We start from the raw sequence: 21507 nt of genomic DNA, 5'->3' as shown, positions 1-21507 counted from the left end.
TAAGATTTAGAATCTGACAAGGGTTATGGAAAATGTATCCAGATATCATTTACCCAGATTTCCTTGCTTAATGACTCCCCCAGATTACTTAGACAGAATACATTATTTCCCAGTTTGTTTCTCTTCACCACTGATGTAATTTAGATCTAAATTATTGTATTAACATTTTTTAAGAACAGAAGTCTTGACTGTTACAAATGCATATTAGAGTGTAAATATTTTGTCAAATTTGACAGAACTACAGGGGGAAAAGAATCAGCAGAAAAATACTGGAATAGGAGATTGAAACTGAGAAAGCAGATTAGATCATTCATTGGAGTAATCTTTCACAGTGCTGAATACCAACTGCAAGCAGACAAGGAATATGGGTACAACCACTGCTATGTGGAAATTACTCAACTCTAAGAAATAGAATTGTTGCTGAAAATATCATTTGTAATAGTGCTGTTATGTTGTGCATTTGAGGATTGTTGCTTAAAATTTTTTAAATAGCTATTTTTTACTGCCAGTTATCTTTGCAGCAAAACAGAGAGATCAGTTTGTGAAGACAGAGCCTCTCCAGCACAAGCCTTTCTGTGAAGCCTTTCTTAGAATGAGGAACATTCACCACAGTGGTCTGTTTTTCTTCTGGAGACAGAGTAATTAAGTATTGTGTGCACCAGTGGCAAGTAGTTCTGGGAAGTCAGAAAGATATACTAGAGCATTATCATCAATAACATTTGTAATTAATAAATCATACCAGATGAAATAAGAAGCAATCAATATTTGAACCTTTTACCATTTTGGTTCCTTTAATAGCGATTTTCCTTTAAAATTATCAGCTTTATTGAGTTTGTGCTACAAAAAATAGAAATTCTCAATAGAAGGTCCACTAGTTGAATGAAATTCATATGAATTCACTAGTAATATATGTACAGTTTTAAATCCTTTAAACTTTATAATAAAAATTATGTCACTGAATCCAAGTAAAAGCTGGATTTATTTGTTTGTTTTGGTGCCAATCCTGTGTTAGAAATGGTTCATAAAATAAATAATCGAAGTCAGATATAAAAACATACAGCTCTCCCTTCCGAAATTCCAATCTGTTAGGAAGGTAGGGAAGCCAAATCTCTGTCTGACCTTCTTTGCATGGTTTTGCCAAGGAAGCAGTACACAATGTCTGTTGACTCAAATATGCAGGAGTAGGAAGTCTAATTAGTCTGCAAAGAGATGGTTATTCCTTTGTAGTCTAATTGATGCTGGATATCCTTCAACATACTAATACACGCCCATTTTTAACAGAAGGGTGCTTTGTAAAGCTTTGGCATGCTTATACCTGATTCCTTTTCTAATGCATTTTGTACTGTGGTTAGAAGTACCACCCTAGGCTATCAGTCAGAGCAGCTTCCAAGACAAAATTAATACACGCTTGAATATTATTTTGTTTTTAAAATAACATTCCTATTTGATGGAAATTAGTTACAAACTCAGGAGATAAAATATAATACACCTTTTGAATACATAAATCCCCCGCAAAAAAAAAAAAAAGCTGTCAGCAGTTATGCAGGACGATGACAGCTAGAGTAACACTAAGCTCAACGATGCTGCTTCTAGCTCTCCACCCCCCAGATAACCTGAGATTGTACTTTAAGGTTTTGTTATTCAAGAACCTTACAAAATATAATGCAAAACTTTATAAAAATGGTGCCTGCACTGCAAAGAACTGACCCAAATATTTTTTTCCCCCTAAACTAGTCTTCATATACAGGATTTTCATTTTGGCAAGTGTAGACAATTTTCACATACAAAACTGTAATTAAAGAAAATGAACAGAGATATATCTTGTTAAGAAATAACATACTCAAAACCATAATGGAAAAAAATGAAAAAGACTCCAGCATTTGCCAACATGAAATAAAGCTATATGCAGAAACTCATAGAAATACCCCACTGACACAATTTTCTCCTTCTGGTTTACAAATTGCTTGTTTTGTATACAGTGCTCAAGAAAAATACATTTATGATTATCTGTAAGAAGAACAACAGCAACAGAAGAAAATACATCCTTCGTTAGTCTGCTGACTCTTTGGAGAATTTGAAAGGTACACAAACAAGTGAATCTTTCCACCCATGCCTAGGATTCTTTGAACAAAAATGTGTATCTAGAACAAAAAGTGAAAAGTTGCGGAAATCTATGTTGGCAAACAATATCCAGAAGATAACAAAAAGAATTTCTATAGCATGCCAAGAACATTATGGCACAGGCAGAAAAATGCAGTCTCCAGGAAGAGTTCAGAGTGGGCTATGCCAGATGATGAATAGGAGTTCTGTTCTTAACCTAATCTTGAAAGCTGCAGATGTAGGAATGAAAATATCTGACAAACATGACACATGAGCCTTCAGAATACATAGTGCATTCTATACCATGTCTTCCACAGACTCCAGCATTGCATGGCAACTAGGCAAAATAACGATAAACAATGATGAAATTAAGTTTGCTTAAACTTAGAATCGGTGTTAAGAAACTTTAAGAGCAGTTTAGAAGTTAAAATATTCTGATCCAAGTCAACACTAAAACTCTGAACTGATTTTTATGAGTATTTATCTGTTTTCATGATCATTTCTTCCACTTAGAGAAATCTGGACGTAGGTTCTCCTTCATCCTCAAACTATTTCCTCCCCCTGCTCTTGGAGGTTTTCCCTACTTCTCCTTTTATATACTTTGCAATAACATGACACCAAGTAATATGATGTCTCTAATAACCTATTGTTCCCGTACAATTACAAGGAGTCATGGAAATCATGTTGCAACTGTGCATAAAACGGCATACAGATGTATAAACGTGCTCCACCTTGGGAGAGCAAAGCCGCCTGTCCACCAGCAACTCATACTTTTCAGAACATAACATCAATAATAATAATAAAGAAAGCTATTGACTAAAGTACCTACCATAACTGTTGCCACATTGCAGGGCAGTGGTAGGGTTTCTTTTAAAATGTTTATGTAATTTTTTCATGATTCATGGCAACTCCAGCAAAGAAGTTGGCTGTACTCACGAAACAGTAATTGAAAGCAGCCAGAGAGAGGAGTAAACAGAAAAAAAATAATATATATTTTTTTGCACATGAATATTGTTATTGCCTAATTTTCTGTGCACACAAATCCGCATGCTTATTTAATGTTCTAATTTTGTCCCCAGGAGAGTGCTAATTTCATCATCTTAGTGGAAGATCTCTATAGGACTAGATTCCTCCTCTGATAAGGAGAAAACTTGACATCTAGACACAAAATTTGGTATGATGGAATCAGACACTACTAAACTACAGGCCAGTGTTTATATGTGGATTTTTATTAGCTTTCTTTTCATGTACAATCTGTCCAGGTCATTTTCTTCCCTTCTTGCCCATTTTGATGACACAAATTAAAATCTGTGGTGACAGGGAAAGGAAGAAACAGAAAAGTCATTATTTGCATTCAACAGCTGAAGGCTTGCAAAGGATTCCAGGATTTAGTGTGATCGTGAATCATGTGGGCTTTTCTGAGAATCCCAAAATGCAAGTTATGATTTGTCATTTGGCGGCAAGTTTTACTTTTAAAAAAGTATCAGATAAAAATCCATGTGCTAACATTTGAAGCCACGCTTTACAAGTGTGAAGTATGTAGAAAGACAGTTTTAAGTATAACAGTAATTACAGAATCACAAAATGGCCGAAGTTGGAAGGGACCTCAAGGATCATGAATTTCCAACCCCCCTGCCACAGGCAGGGCCAACAACCTCCCCATTTAATACTAGACCAGGTTGCCAGAGCCCCATCCAATCTGGCCTTGGACACCTCCAGGGACGGGGCATCCACAACCTCTCTGGGCAGCCTCTTCCACCACCTCACCACTCCCTCTGTAAAGAACTTCCCCCTGACATCCAGCCTAAATCTCCCCTCCCTCAATTTAAAACCATTTTCTCTCATCCTGCTGTTATCCACCCTTTCAAAGAGTTGACTCCCCTCATGTTTATAGGCTTCCTTTAGGTACTGAAAGGCTGCAATGAGGTCACCCTGCAGCCTTCTTTTCTTCAGGCTGAACAAGCCCAGCTCCCTCAACCTGTCTTCATAGGGGAGGTGCTCCAGTCCCCTGATCATCTTCGTGGCTCTTCCCTGCACCCTCTCGAACAGTTCTCTGTCTTTATTGTCCTGGGGGCTCCAGACCTGGACACAGTACTCCAGATGGGATCTCACAAGAGCAGAGTAGAGGAGGACAAATCACCTCCCTGTCTCTGCTGGCCACCCGTCTTCTGATGGAGCCCAGGATACCATTTATTTTCCGAGCTGCAAGGGCACACTGCTGGCTCATGCTAAGTTTTTCATCCACCAACACCCCCAGGTCCTTCTCTGCAGGGCTGCTCTCAAGGACTGCTCCTTCCAGTCTGTATGGATGCCTGGGATTCCTCTGGCCCAAGTGCAAAACCTTGCACTTTGCTGTGTTGAACCTCATTAGCTTCACCTGGGCCCATCTTTCAAGTCTGTTGAGGTCCCTCTGAATGGCATCCCTTCCTTCTACTGTGTCAACTGCACCATTCAGCTTGGTGTCATCAGCAAATCTGCTGAGGGTGCATTCGATTCCATCGCTGATGTCATTGATAAAGATGCTAAAGAGCACTGGTCCCAAGACAGACCCTTGGGGGACACCACTTGATACCGGCCTCCACCTGGACATAGAGCCATTGATAACCACCCTCTATCTGTGGCCTTTCAACCAATTTCTTACCCATTGAGTGGTCCACCCATCACATCCACATCCCTCCAATTTGAAATAAGGATTTGGTGGGGGACCATGTCAAAGGCCTTGCTCAAGTCCAGGTAAATGACATTGGTTGCCTTCCGTTTGTCCACCAATGCCATCACTCCATCACAGAAGGCCACCAGATTGGTTAAGCAAGACCTCCCTCTGGCGGAGCTGTGCAAGCTGTCTCGGATCACACACTCATTCCTCATGTGATCAAACATGTAGTCCAGGATGATCTGTTCCATGATCTTCCCAGGCACAGAGATGAAACTAACTGGCTTGTAGTTTCCCGGATCCTCCTTGCTCCATTTCTTGTAAATGGGAGTAACATGATCCTTCCTCCAGTCGTCTGAGACCTCACCTGACAGCCGTGACTTTCCAATTATGATGGAGGGCAGCTCAGCAACTACCTCAGCCAGCTCCTTCAGAACCCTGGGAAGCATTCCATCCATCCCCATACACTTGTACACATTCAGACTCATGAGGCAGTCTCAGACTTGCTTTGCCCTTACAGTGTGGGGGGATTTACTGCCCCTGGTCCTCATCTAGAGGTTTAGGAATGCAGGGCTCAAGGATGCAAGAAATATTGGAATCCTGGCTGCCAGTGGACTGAGGCAAAGAACACAGCCTTCTCTTCATCTGTTGAAGCCAGTTCTCCTTTTACATTTACCAGAGGAGGTACGCTCATTTTGGCCTGTCTCTTCTGGCCAATGTACCTGTAGAATGTCCTTGAGAGTGAAGATAAATCCCCTAGAGACATAAATATTCAAGAAACTATCCATTTCAAAATGGAAAACTCACTGTACAGGTGCTAAACATGATTTCCTTCAAGGGAAGATTCCTCTTTGCAAGATAAATTTTCTTCAGGAATTAAGACAGACACAGTGGATATGCATGGTGCCGGATATCCTCCTGGGAGGCCTAGAGACCTGTGTGACAATAACATTGTACCACTAACCTATTAGAATCCTGGAAGAAGTTATTTAGCAAGTCTGGCAAATGCTGTCAAACTGACTGTCTTCTGTTATAAACAAAAACACCAAGTTCTTGTTTTAAGGCTCCAGTAGACATGGTAGCAACTGAGTTTGTTCATAAGAACAAGCTTCTGCAGCATTTAACACTTTCTGTCAAAGTTTCTAGATTTGAGCTTTTGAGCCAACCAATAGTGAGTGGCAGTCATTAAGATATTTGCTTTGAAGAGATGATGGAGGAACCTATCAAGGTGTAGATGGATTTAAAATATTTTCCTGGCAAAGTACTAGGTGCTTGCTAAAATCTCAGGAAACGAGTTTAAATCAAAAGCTTGACAAAGAATTTCAGATCTTCTCAGGTCTTCTTTAGAGTGTCCTACAAATATCTTTCAAAGAGACAGCTGTTTTCAGTCTCTAAAAAACATAACATCTGGAAAACTCAGAATTCCCATCCTGCTTTTCATTTCTCTTTTCTAAAGGTTTGAAAATGAAAGCTTTAAAGTTGGAAGTATAAACTGATGTTTTCTCTTTGTAGTTCAAGAGACTCTACATTTTGCATAGCTGAGGACTAAAAAGACAACGTAGATCAAGATCAAGAAATTTCTAGTCAGGAGACCAACAACTTTTATCATTGAGAGGGAACAATTGCAGAAAGTAATTTCTCTTATTATTCCATCTAAGACTGGAGCTATAGAACAAAGAAAAAAAATAGGGGCTTGTCCCCCAAATTTGCATGGCGCAGATACTTGTGGCAGCACTCAGGAAGGCTCATCAAAGCAGTCAGAATAGGTAAGATGATCTCAGAAAAGATGAACTGTGATTGATCAAGAAACTGTGCAGTTAGGACTTAGATTTCAGTAGCAAGTAGTCTTGATACTTGATACTCATTTCCATGGTCAGATTCTAAAGAATTTTTCATAGCCAAGAAATGAAGCAGCAGGAAGTTTAATATACTTCAGTGGGCTTAGGTTCTATGAGCTTAGTGATTTGATCATATATGCACGGTTCAGTAAACTTATCTACATTTACAATCATTTACAAACAGATTGCTTCCCAAAAAGTTGACTGAGCAGTATCAAATATTGCAGTCACTATGAAAAGTGGCTGTAAAAAGAAACTTTCACATTTCACACTGTATCTCATACAAGCTTCAACAAGGGATCGCTAGTGACTATACCAGAGTTTGCAGGAAAAAGCTCATAGAATCTCAGAATGGTTTGGGTTGGAAAGGACCTTTAAGATCATCTAGTTCCAATTCTCCTACTCTAGGCAGACACCCAATAGATCAGGTTGCTCAAAGTCCCGTCCAGCCTGGCCATGAATGCTCCCAGGGAGAGAGCATCCACAACTTCGCTGGGCAACCTCTTCAGTTTCTCACCGCCCTCACAGTAAGGAAATTCTTCCAAACATCTAGTCTAAGATTATCTTTTTCCAGTTCAAAACTATTTCCCCTTGTCCTATCACTACATGCCCTTACAAAACGTTCCTCCCTAGCTTTTCATTAGACCACTGGAAGACTGCTATAACTTCCTCCTGGAGCATTCTTTTTTTCTGGGTGGAAGAGTTCTCAGCCTGTCTTTGTAGGGGAGGGGTCAGCCTCTAAACATTTTTGTGGCGATCCTCTGGACGCACTCCAACAACTCCATGTCCTTCTTGCATTTGGGGCCCCAGAACTGGATGCAAGAGTGAGCTTCAACAATAGCCCGTTCAAAAGGCTGATGTTTTGACTTACATAGTTCAGAGTTAACAAGAACAGAAGTTGCCCTCTTTTATATGAACACCTCTATACATGGCAGGGCTTTTATTTGCAGAATTTATGCATATTCCTGCAGATGTTGCTAAGAATAAATATTTCTTAATTAATAGGAGCTGTAGTTACATATAACTGTACCATAAAACATACAAAAAATACATCAAGAGAATACTGTCCTTTTCAGCAAATCTAGTATGAACAGATTCAGTAAGATTTATCATTATTATTTTGTTTATGGTCCACATAAAATCTTACTATTTCCAAACAGAAAACGTAAGTGGAAAAAAGCTGAGTTCTGTCTCAAAATCTGCCAATAAAAAGATTATGAGATTAAAGCACACGTTGGAAGAACTAGCAGTATACCAGATTTGGCTCAATTAAAACCATTGCAATTGTCCCAGCTAAATTTTACTGATCAAGCAATATGCCTCTTGCTAAAGCTTTGAACTGAAACACTTATGTACATGAACACTTATCCTGCTTCAATAGAACCATTCACACAGGTGAAGTTATTCTCGCAATTTAAGAGGAGGAAAAAGGTCAGGTGAGTGTAAAGCTTCTATTATGAAAGAGATGCAGTGATCACGAGCACCTATATTTGTAAAAAGAAGCATGCAGATTTAATATCTATACTGAGTAAGGTATTTTTCCCAAGACTGTGCTGATACACTTGATTAACTTCAGCAAAAAATAAATGTCTTTTTTTTTTTTTTTCTTTTTTTTTGTCTCAAACACAGCTGACAGGCTGTGTTTTTCACTATTATAAGCAAACACACTGGGCATTAAATCCATGGGCCATAACTCAAGCAGCCAGAAAAACCTTCTCAAAAGCTCAGGGACTGACAAATTGAAATTTCAACTCCAGTTTCACTTCAATCTTGTTATGAGATCTCAATTTATACATTTAACAGGATGTCTTAAATTAATACTTTGTCCCTAATGCCTTAAGAAAACCATTCCATAACTAGACTCAATCTATTTTCACTATACAACAATTTTCATTTCCTTTATCATCTCAGTATCTCTACCTTGCATTCCTTATTAGTTATCAGATTCCATCAACAATGATCAGAATCAAACACAGCATTTTAAAGAAATTTACTTTCTAGACTGAGACAATTTCACCTAATGCATCTATTCAAGACGAAAATACAACATCTATTGTACAGATGGGTTAACTGAGCAAGGAAAGTTGGCAATTTCACTACCTGTTAGACGGAGGTCTCCAAACTCCAAGAGATCCATTTGTTGAGATCTGACTGAAGATATGGCTCTGAGAAAAGTTGATTATCACACATCCTTCCACAAATACTGCTCCCAAATATCTTCTGATGCTCAAGAAGAAAGTACAATCCCTGTATTTACTCTATAGCCCACATCAGTTGAAAACTCAGATTTGTTAACCCTCCCAAATTACATGAGTAAGTCTAAACATGTGGGCTATCACTGATACTTAGCACAGCATCAAAGCACAACAATCTCCCCTCTAAGGGAAACCACAGAATAAAAACAGAGGTGGATAATGGGGAGAAAAAAAAAAAGAGAAAGCCCAAAATCGTGAACAACATTTGAAGAACTAACACGGATCTCTTCAGGTCTCTATTGTTGATACATCATTTTTGACAGGGGCCACCCAACTCTATTTTAATAATATAATAAATATGACTTATTTTAAATGAGTGCATAGGTCGCGAGGATGAAAGATCTACTCCTCTCCATTTTCATCACGCTGAGTTTATTTTTTTTATTTTACAACTATCCTTGGTCTTTCCAATCTTACATTCTCCTCCATGCTACTGTACAAAAAATGATAACAATAAAAAAAAATGTTTTTTCTACACTTCTCTTCTGTCACTTCCACACTTCTGTCTCTTCTACTCTTCTGTCTTCTTGTAAACTTCTGCCTTTTCCAGCTTCTATCCCATCTCTTCTAAGGTTGTAAAGAAACTTTATAGCAGTCACTTCTAATGTTCCCATTCCATGTGGCATTCTAATAATCTCTTTGATTCTTTTCTGTGAATCATTTCTGTGCCCTATCCCATTTTGCAGTGACTCCCCCTCCCTCTTCATCTGCCCCCCATCAGCATATGCCTCCACCCTCTTTCAAGTTTGTTCTCAATGCTCCTATTTAACACAGTTCCCATTCTGAGGTCATTTAAAACATTATATTCAGAACCATCATTGTTACCAGACTACAACAGTACTCTCACAAACCAAAAAGAGCTCCACTGGAAACACAGGATTCTTTTCTTGTTGACAATGAAATTTATTAAGCAAACTCATGTCTTCTCCAATTCTCATGTCTGTGCTTCAGAAACTTCACTTTCAATGGATAGCTATTAAAAATTTCACCTGAAATGACTTCAACCATTTGAAAAGTATACCTCCAGTATCATAAAATTATAAAATTTGAAAAAAAATCTCCACCATTTCACAAAGAGTAACCTGCTTTGCAAGACACGAATCTTGCAATACAGAATGGGGACTTTTCCTGCAGAAATATACGTGCACAAAGAACCACAAAAGCTGTTTAAGTAACACTGAACAGATTTACTAAAATTCTATTTTTTAAAAAAGGAAAAGTGGAACATCAGACAAAGCTTTTTTCTTCCTTCTATAAACAAGATTACCATTCAGAGCTCACAATCCAAGTGGGAAAGGCCAGCACATGTAGGTTTTAGTCATCACTGAAGGAGAGAGGGCAGTAGAGCAGCAGAAACAGCATTCTCCTTTAGATACCAATGCATGCATTGGGAACTGGCTGAAGAGAAACTATGGGTCGATACTCTACCGTTCAGAGTAGCTGTAAAACAGTCAACACTTAGGCAAGCTCACAAGATAATTAACAATGGGGCCATAAATTCCACAGCCTAACACTTATTTCAATTTGGAATAATTGCAGGCAGTCCACCTACATTCTCCTGCCACTTTTAAATATCTACAATTTTTGAACAATTCTACAACATGGGCTTGAAGTTTCAGGCTATCTTGCCTGCCACATTTAAAACTAACCCAGAGGCGGTACTTAGTGGAATAGAAATGCTATGCTATAATTTACTATAGGCATCAGTTAAGATGGTAAATACTCAATGTGTTGCATCAAACATAAGCACCCTCAATCTGTAGCTTCAAAGAAAATTTTGGTGAGCTGTAATAAAACTTCTACATTAAAAAAATAAATGGACAGGACAACATAGTTTTATGTAAAATATAATTTAAAATACTGATTTAAGTATTGTGGTATGAAAGTGAGCATTTAGGGTGTGTTTGATCTTACTGTGTTCATGCAAATTTTACATGATCAATCTTCTAACTTACTATTTTATGTTCAGAAATAGTGATCTTATATTTTCTCTAGCCAGATACTCTTTAACTTTTGTATAAGCATTTTTATCTCCATTCCAGTCAGAGAAATACTTTGTTTTTATAGGCTGAAGGTTATACATTTGTAAATGATCACTTATGGCTTTTTCATGGCTTACTTTTTTCCTCTGATGATTCTCCAGTTTCGTAGAGTTTCAACATAAACATGACCAAAATAGTCCTTTTACACACTTTAATAAATGCTTCAATTTAGTTATTAGCCACCTTCATATCAGTCACTATGAAAAAATTAATTTTCAATGAAAAGCCTTAATACACTATTGCATCAAAGCTGGCTTAGTACGAAAGTCTAAAAGTTCTTTTAACTATTTTATAAAAAGATACAGGAAAAATGACCTTCATTCCTCAGGGCCTAGGGACTGAATCCAGTATTTGTAAACAGTGATAGGATGCACAAATGAAAGCTACTTTTGATATTTCTTTTTAATAGCAATGGAATATATGCGCAATGTTCCGCTTCCTTCATTCAACTAAAAAGTAACTTTTCCAATCACGTCGTAACAGAAGAATTCACATGGAAGAATTTATAGAAATTCAGATTGATACTGAAGGAGCTATCTTGCATGAAACACTATACAAAACATAGGCTTATTGACTAGGTCTATTGTATAACCAAGATGTTATAATCACAATATAATTGTGTATAATCAATAGATATCAAGATGTTATAATCGCAATATAATCAAAAGAGTAAGGCAAAGCAAACAAGGATCACAAAAGAGAATAAGTGGAAGAGCTTACCCTTGGGTTGAGCTCACTAGAAGATACCAAAAGAGGGGATCTCCAGAAGAGATCCTTCCCCTCTGGTAGCCAGCTCTTAAATAGGTCCAGGAGGGGTGGAGCCAGGCTCCACCCCTTCCGGCAGCACAGGTGAATTGCCTTCACCTGTGCTCCTCTGGCTGACTCAAGGCTCACCTCAGGTGATTAATCAGAGGTTCAGGCCATGACTCAGCAGTTCCCATACAGTCTATACAACATAATTGTCAAAAAAAGTTTCAGACAGATTTATTCTAAACATCCCAAGCCAATCAAAATCTAATCCAAATCACTATCCAGATTAGCACACCATACCAACAAAGCCATGCCCGCAGCAGAAAGCAAAACACAAGCAGTTCCAGAGGTGTTCTATTATATCTAGCTTAAAGCTACATCAACAGATGTTGCACTACCCTTCTCAAACTTGCTGACAAACAGACTCAATCTGCTGTCATAAAATGATACCATCAGCTAGGTTTCAGCGCACGCTTATGCTTGATTTTATTTTCCTCAACTTTCTGCTTTGAGTTTCAGATGCATTTAAGATGCTGCAAAAACAGTGCAGTTACAAATGATGTGCATTTGATCCAAGAGCTTGGAAAGACAGACATATCAGACAATCCGACGTTAAAAGATATTGCATAAATCAGACATACTTTGTGGTGTACTCAATTCCTATGTCATGCCAGTTAAAAGACTACTAAGTCCTTCTTTCAAACTGCAAGGATGAATTCTTAACAACCAAGAGCCCTAAAATAGCAGGAGCACACTTAAAAGAAGACTCAAAATTCTATTTCCAAGATATTTTAATTAGTTCCCAAGTCCAAATAGCCTCTACAACATAGCAGACAGAAAGAATGTTAGCTGGGAATACAAACTTCTAGATCACTAATACCAAAGATGAACCAAATGGTTGAACCATCCTTCGATTCAGTTTATTAAAGAGACGAAACATCTATGAAGTGAATCTCCCTAAAAGTTCACGCAGTTTAGCATCTCTGTCCCTGGTTTCAGGATCATCTCCACTAAATATTAGTACTTTCTCTTTGTTAACCATACATAAACAAAATTCCCAGTGTTCATGCAAAGAATCAATGATCAAGACTGCATGCAGCAGTCCACTCGGTGGTGGTTGGGTTGGAATGCAATCAAAATTACTCTCCTTGATGTATCAAGAAATGTTTTCAATGCATGTATTAAAATAATATACAAATAACCTCAAGTCCTGTTTAACTTTATGTCTCAGATGATACTCCAATAATTTAGGTATGGAAAAAAGTCCTTCCCACTGTTTATGTGCCAGTCTTCTTACATGCTTTCTTTTCTGGAGGAAGTTGTGAATTTTGTTACCATTTTAAAGCTATTTAAACTTCTTAGATAATTGTTTGAAAAAAATGAAAGCAGAGCCAGAATTTCAACAGAACGTTGTAATGTTCAACCTTTTTGCAGATTTGATATTTCCCAGACTGATAATCTAAATATTGAAATATGAACTCTACCTCTTAATCAGTGTTCACAGTACATTCTTTAGTATTTTGCTTACATCAAACAACTGCATTCATATGCTCCTAGCTCCACTGTTTTTAAAATGAAGAGTCCAACTGACACTGAAAGAGTGATTTCATTACCATAGGTGATTAGATGGAGAGCTTCTGTATATTTCCACTCCCCTAACGGGTACAGTAATAAGCTGTTAGTTCTTCAGGCAATGACATGAATCTGTTGGATTAAAGGCTTTATTCTTTGCCCGTAATCAGTAACTTGAGAGCCTTCTGTAGATTCTGTACAGCAGTGCTCACATCTTCATATTGCAAAGCACTGCCAGCAAATTTGCAGTATTTTTGAGCTCTGGCAAAGTCCTCTGGAGTCAAACGGACTTCCCCTGCAAAAATATAATTACAACATTATTATGTTTTACTTACATTTGCAGCAATATTAAAAAAAAGCAAGATGATACTTGTAATATTACGAACATCACTTCTTTGCTGCTGGTATTTTAAGAAATCAGAGACCCTTTCAAAACATTGTTCTTTTATATAATCCAGTGCCTTTCAGAAGTAAGTCAATACCTTTGAGAAAGATCCGCTCTTTAGCTAAAGTAGCAAAAAAAGAACATTTTAACAATAAGATATCTGTAATCACATAAACGCCTGCAAGAAACAAGGAAAGTGTTTTTTGTGCTACAATATAATTAGTTTGCGCCCTCCTTCAGAAATACCACAACCTTAGTTAGAAACTGTTCCCTGTACACTGGAATAGATTTTCAATTTGTGGAAACATTCTCACTGAGATGTTTTTGCACATATTATATTTTTGCTTTATCCAAGTAATGTTCATGTTACAATTTTAGGTAAGTTAACCAGAAACAGCATTGATCCCACTACATTTCCCAATTTTTTTTTTAATACTGGAAAAAAAAATTCTCATAACGAAGTATAAAACAATTAAGTGTCATTAGAATATTTCCTTGACATAATCACAACACATGTATTCAGTGTTCTAAAAACAGTAGTAGGGACTTGGGTATAAAATTGGTTAAAGAAAGGCCTAGTTCTCTAAGTGTAGCTTTTTCACCTTAAGCAAGGACATGAATATACTTCAGTGCATTTTATAAAGTACAATCATAGCCAGATTTTTTCTTTCAAGATAAAACTCTTGTCAGAAATACTGTGAGAACACTTACTGAAGTATCTGAGTTCTTATCAGGAAATATCTTTTCTATTTGCTTTCTCCTTTCCCAATCTTACTATTTAAAGACAGCTTTTGAACAAATAAAAGGGAAAACCCGGGAATATTAAAAACTAGACTGGTTTGCTGCTTTTTAAAACAACCATACCCCAGTAAAAAGCAGGACGGTAAGTGCTTTCAAGATTAATTTTATCTTATTTATTTATTTATTTATTTATAATGCACACTAGAAAATCATTTATTTTCCCTTCAATAAATAAATCTGACCACAAAATAACTACTGAGCACTGAGGCACATGACAACTTGGTGGGCTCGTTTGCACTGCAATGTATATTAGTTTACTGCCAAATAAGTGAAACCACATTAAAATCTCTTAAAATACACAAACAAGGGTAAATACGCGTGAGGGAGGGCATAAATATGAGCAGCACACACTTCAGTTATTTCTAACTTAAATAAAGTCACAGAACTAAAAGCAGCTGGGGTCAATCTGTGACCACATTACTGAACATCTTTAAGAAATCTGAAAGACCAAGTTCCTCTCAAAGTAGCTTTATGCTGTGATGCCAAAAGAAACTAAAAAATCATTCTTTAAAACCAGGCCAAGGCATCAGTCCACTATTCAACTAATTTATTGGAAGGAAGCCTAAATTCACCAGTCTAATCTTATTTTTGCAGTATGAGCTCTACTAATGTTTTGCTGGCATAACGATTTATTTATTATGAAATCTAGTTCAAATGCTATTATGACATAACTTGAGGGAAAAAAATCAACTTCAATTTATAAACCGAAGTTTACACAGTGTTGATCTTTTGACGTGTTCAGTGGCCTCAGCTCCTATTGAAGTCAGCACCTCACAATGGACAGGCAGAATAGAAAAACAGCTGCTTTCTAAAATTTTCAAAATAATGCAAAATTTAACTACAATATCTGTACTAAAATTGAAAGTATCACCTCAAAAGTAAATAACTTTGGTTCATACATTCATACATTGTTTAATAGCTTTGCAGAAAAGGAACAACACCCTGGGGGTCTCAGTGGCCATGAGAACACATGCCAAAAACATGATCTTGCAGAGAAGGTTGGCTAATGGTATCTTTATCTGCACTAGGAGGAGCATTGTCAGCTGATCAAAGGAAATAATTATTTCCATCTACTTAATACTGGGGAGGCTACATCCGTGCCCAATTCTGGATTCCCCAGCACAAAGTGAGACATAGAGCTAATGGAGAATACAATGAAGGGTCATGAAGCTGATAATGAGACTGGAGCATCTTTCATATGAGGAAAAGCTGAGAGGGATGGGACTCTTCAACCCAAAGAAGAAAAGGGTCAGAGGGATCTTATCAGTACAGATAAATAAATGAAGAGCATCAGTAAGGAAGATGGAGTCCATAGGCTCTTCAGGTGGTGTTCAGTGACTAGAGCAGAGACGACAGGCACAAACTAAAAAACAAAGAGTTCCAATGTGCATATTAGGGAACACGTTTTTGCTGTGAGAGTGGCCATGATTGCCACAGGTTGTCCAGAAAGATTGTGAAGTCTCCCTACTTGGGGATCTTTAAAAGCCACCTAGATATGGTCCCAAGCAACATGCTGTAGGTGGCACTGCTTGAGCAGGGAGGTGGGACCAGATGGACCTAGAATTCCCTTCCAACCTCAACCAACCTGTGAGATGGGAAAAAGTATATTGCACTCATCCTGAAACTCACATCTGAAATCATTAGTAATCACACTTAATTCCGAACTGACAAATGGAATCCGTAACTAATGTTAAAAGCCATTATGTTTTAGTTTAAGAGAAACTCAAAGTAAAAACAAAAAGTCAATTTTACTAGATATGCTGAAAATTGTGTTGAGAAAGAAAGCACCTTCATATTAATGTATTTTATATGATGTATCTGCATCTCCCTGATATCCTTTCCTATTCATATTTTCCTTTTCATGAAATTGTCCAAATACAAGGCAGCTGGTTAAAGAATATTTTAATAAAATCAGTGTAACTTGTAATATAAATACAGAGATGCCAAATATAATTAATATTAATCAAAATCTGATGCTCTTTTTTTTTCCTATTAAAGCAGGTAAGACATTCAAGATAATTCCCCGAAGAATTTTTCTTAAGATCATGAAAATACATAAAATGTGTTTATTACTTCTACTCTGTGCATGGAAAAGCAAACATTATTATAAATGCAACCAGAATGGACAAATGGTTTCTCTATACTATGCCACCTGTGGAAGGAAGCATACACTAATGTAAGAACATCTTATAAAAACTCTGCAGCACAATTATGAATGAATTTAGTGTTAGCAAAATCTAGAGTTAACAAATTTTTAAAATGAATTAGACCAGCGAATTTCATGAGCATATAATACAAAGTTCTGAATAGCCCTGCATTTTGTAAGCAGACATAGTGTGCTATCAAAGCTTATTCAATTAAGCATATTTTCAAAAGCCAGTATAAAACTCTAAAATCTGCTCTCACAGGACAGGGCTTTTATTGCAGGATTTGCGCTAACTAAAATCAAAGGAATACTCTAACTAAATTTTCTTTTGATAAATATTCCAGTCTTTTCCACATAAGCATTAATCAGATTGCTTCTCCCATGTTATGGGTTAGAAAGAAAATATGTAATTTATTTTAAAAATATACATTTGATCCTCCTACCACAGAGTCTTCCAGGAGTATGTGGAATATCCTGTTTGGCTATGTCTATACTAGTACATTAAACAGTGCCAGGGAATGTGTCTCAGAACTTGAACTTGACTCTGCACTGTTGAACTGCTGGAACAGATTGCGGTTTGGTTTTGGCCTATGACAACTACCACTTTCCCAAACAGTTCCTGGGCAAGATTCATGGTTAGAGCATGCTAAAGACCATTCAATATTGGCAGCCTTGATTAACTACCTTGTTTAGAAGGTTTAAAAGTTTAATAGTATGGATGTGAGTTGTTCTGTGCCATCTGCTCTCAATGTCAAATATTTTCAGGCATGTTTAATTTATACAGATATTTATACAGATATTTTGTCTAAATTGTGGAGCAAATTGTTGTATTTTACTAGCTGTACAGATCAGCTGGAGAGAAACAGTTATCTCCCTTTCTCTCCCTAAGGCAACTTCAGTTCCATAGGAACAGTGCTTATCAAGGTATAGCCTCAATATACAGCCAAGACAGCTATAATATATCTTGCAATTCAGCAACTGGAAAGGGTTCTCCAGTTTAGCAAGTCTGTTGTGAAATACTGGCATTTCCTAATCTACATACAGGTGAAGGAACAGACTATAATAGAGCACAGTATTTTGGGTATAAAAGGGAATCCTTAGCAATAGGTGGAGAATGACAATGTTGTTCTTACTATTTGAAGTGAGGATGTTTTGGGAACATCAGGCATGTGTGGCAGGATGGAGACAAGCAAGGAACCATGCCTTCCATTGCTCTCAAAATGCTTAATTCTATGCATGCAAACAAAATTGTTACTATATAAAATCTATATACCTTCTCAAGCTCTTGCATATCTGAGACATTATTTTCTAAGCTTTCACAACCATGGATTTGCATGAGCCTTATCACTTCCCAGGGTATGCATTTCCAAAACATTCTCTTAAGTATCTAACATCATGTGCTGTTACAAGACCCAAACTTGTAGTGATACAACAAGAGATGTACAGAGGAGGAATGAAGGCATGCAAATACTATACTAGATCAATTTACAGATTCATCACTATGCTTAGCAAGGGTATCAATATCCTAATTACAGCTGAGCAGTTATTATAAATTATCAGAAGCACAGAGTATCTTAATTCACTCAATTCATTTTCATTTCTATTTAAGTTTATTGAATCAAGTTATTACAGGCTAGAGGGAACAATGTACTGATACACTGTCCAGACACCAAATAATGTAACTTCTAATACTTAACAATGATTTAAAATTTAATTTAAAATTGACAATTTTGTCATTTAGAATTAAATATTCAAACCAATAAACAACTATGACCAGCATTTTCATAGTGGTTATCAAAAAAACTTTTTAGAATAACTGTCTAGATTATCATGATCAGTTGATTATGTATGAAAGCTCTGCCGCCAAACTTGCCTTTTAAGTAGCAGTTCTTATGGTAAATATTAAATAAAGCCTTTAGCTGTTTTCATTAAGTAGCGACCAAAACTCCCACCACAACCCCCAGAATTGCAAAGCCATCACCAAGATTAAATGGTTCAGTGACCGGTTAGAGGTTTTCAATAAAGTGAGCTAACTGTAACAAGAGACATTAATATGCCAGACAGAAACAATAAGATGTACCTTTCATTATTCAAGAGAACGCTAAAAGCAAATCTGAATATTTCAAAGATAATTATTGTCATTTTTCTTCTTAAGACATCTTTGACAAAAATAGCTCCTTATTACATTAGGTCTTCACATCCTTAAGCATTCTTATGACAAATGACTAAAGTCAAGTTAAACAATGAATTCCTACTGTTGCATTCCACTGATTAAAATGCTTTTTCAGTGAAGCTGCCATTTTTAAAGACAGAAGTAAAATTCACACAATATAGGTTAGTAGTGACTCTACATCAAAGAGAAACAACATTTAAAGGACAAAAACCTTGATTCAATGGTAAATCAAAACAAGATCATAATGCTTCACTGTACTATTTTGTTTAATATAAAGTTTACTTATAATCAACATGCACTGCTGGTTCAGAACACAGCAAGTACACTGCAATAAAAAACACCACTGGAATGTTTTTCTTGATTATTCACTGAAATGAACAAATAATTTACAAATTAACCCTGAAGAAGTAATTGTAAGGAAAGAGAATGTGTACTAATTACCAAAAATAGAATTTAGAAAGGTTATCAGGAATACAGACTTTGTTGAGTACAGCAAACCTTATCTCAGAAACAACAATGCAGAAAGCTAACACAATGCCAGCTTATTGGCTTGAAAAGTAAAAAAAAAAATAAAAAAAAAAAATCAGATAACACTATCAGAATATTTAGATGATGTCCATTCTTTTTAACATTTATGAACTGTTAGCATTCTGGTAACGGTGACTTTATTTCTCAAAATTCTTTTAATTGTTGCAAATTAAACTATTAGGAAGCTGGAGGAGGCAGGGAGAGGCACACTCACGCACAGACAGTACAAATGCCACCATCTTACCTGCAGACTGAGCACTGTAAAGGGAAGGATCTACTAGAGGAATATTTTGAGGAGAAGGTTGAATGGTATTAGTTGTCACTCCTGTAAATTAATGCAGACAATTGGAACAGGGTTATTTCTGTTTGTAGACTTTAGTAATACACCAAAAAAGTATGAAAATGAGAACAGGTAAACTTAATGATTCAATGATTTTTAACTTAAGCAGTAGATGGCTCCTAAAGTCTCAGTTTGTAGCTAATAATCTTAAAACACTGTTGACCAGGAATGTTTTATAAAACAACATGAAGAATTTACAGGCTCTCACTCATGTTATCAGTACAGTATTTCACAGGAATTTAACTTTCAAGTGTTAAACAAATTAAGAAAATATTAGTCCAAAAATATATGGTTTTCCCTAGTGTACTGAGAAAAATCTGTTAAGGAACAGTATGACTGAACTCTTTTAACTGGAAGTTTATATGCCACCTCTTAATACTACAGAGAAGCTATTTTTAAAGCCTCATGTCTGCCATCTTGTACTTAGCAGCAAGCTAAGTCCTCCCTAATTCCTTTGGAAACAATTGGTGAGAATACAGAAGCTAGATTTGAAAGGGAAACATTGGTGCTAGAAGAAATAACACAGTGAGGTTAAAAATAAGTAATGCAAAAAAAATATATGTATTTCTACAAGAAACATATTCCATAGTTTTCAGATCTGGCAAAAAACAAACAGTAAAACATTTACTTAGACAGAATACAAAAAACAACACGCCTCCAGATTTCCCCCCTTTCTCCTCCCTACTCCCCCCCCCCCCCCCCCAAAAAAAAAAACACAATAAACAACTATCTGAAGGATTTCCCTTTGATAAAGCTGAAATAAAGAGCATCCTGAACTTTTAATAGGGTGAAACATTCTTAAAATTACATTCTTTAAATAAGGAGAGGAGATGTGTGAGAAATCCATCTTGTTCTTTTAATACAAAAATACATCTCAACAATCAAATGATCATCAAGATTGAAACTAAGAGCTTCTCACTTGCTAATCTTATTATTATTATATGGCAATGGGAGGTGGAAAAATTGTACATTCACAAGTATCTAAAAATAAAATCTTTTTTTTTCTTCTTTTTAATGCAGCTACTGGAAACAACTTTGGCTTTTAAAGAACATGTTTTCGGGCCAAAATTGATAGAAAACAAGATGGAGGTGTCAATACATCTATCAGTATATTTCCTACGGCATTTTTACAGTATTACTGTATGAGGTTGCTTTTGACATAAAATATCTACATTATTTTATTTTATATCTGATGGAAAGAAGGCTATGATGGAGTTTGCCTCTTAATAAAGGCATAAATTCTTTGCATGTGATTGTCATATACCTGTGTTATGAGGTACTTCAGCTGGAGTATTGGCTGGTGCATGGGCACCTGGTGGAACATGTATGCCAGTGAAATTACTAGTTGGTGTGTTGTTAGCTTCATACGTAGATGATGATGATGTTGGTTGATTTGTTCCACCCTGGTGAGAAGATGACCCTGCCTCTTCTCTTTCAAGATCTGTCAAGATGACATAAAACAGAAATGAATCCAACTCTTTTGTCCAAACACTTGAAAACTTACATGCCTTTAATAAACATTCCTAGTTAGCAGAAAAATGGAAACCACCACAATGCAATATAGAACATTCAATAAACAAAATCACTTATTTTTGATTTGGCAAAGTTAAAAGGAAATCTGTTTTTGAGAATGAGGGAGCAGGAAAAAACATGCTTTCACTGTACACAGTATCACAACTAAAATAAATTACCCCAAATTTCTTGCCTAGACTTAAAACTCTTTTTTCTGACCCCTATGGCCCTCATCTGTTTCTTCAGTCCCATTTTTCTATCAGGACTTCTTCTTCCACATCTGCAATCCCTTGCCCCACATTTGCCTATGTCTTAAACTACCTTGTGACCTTTTCACCAAAGCATTCTGAGTATCATCTTCAAAGTTCCTCAGTAGCTAGTTCACAGTTTTTAGTTACTCCTGCAAAAGCAC

At 36.6% G+C, this 21507-nt stretch overlaps 1 protein-coding gene across 1 annotated transcript in view; it reads right to left on the bottom strand.

Moving 5' to 3' along the window:
- Positions 1-12411: 12411 nt before the first annotated feature.
- The window catches only part of VTA1 (vesicle trafficking 1), a 28463-nt gene continuing 19367 nt past the window's right edge, over positions 12412-21507 (bottom strand). Inside the window, exons 6-8 of the mRNA XM_048936360.1 lie at positions 20848-21024; positions 19488-19568; positions 12412-13505 (exon numbers count right to left, since the gene is read on the bottom strand). Coding sequence (XP_048792317.1) covers positions 13360-13505; positions 19488-19568; positions 20848-21024 — 404 coding nt within the window. The 3' untranslated portion in view covers positions 12412-13359. The remainder of the gene's footprint in view (positions 13506-19487; positions 19569-20847; positions 21025-21507) is intronic.

Source organism: Lagopus muta, chromosome 2 (genome assembly GCF_023343835.1).
Source record: "Lagopus muta isolate bLagMut1 chromosome 2, bLagMut1 primary, whole genome shotgun sequence".
NCBI lineage: Eukaryota > Metazoa > Chordata > Aves > Galliformes > Phasianidae > Lagopus > Lagopus muta.
The sequence above is the reverse complement of the archived record's forward strand: the minus strand, read 5'-3'. Positions and strand labels throughout refer to the sequence as shown.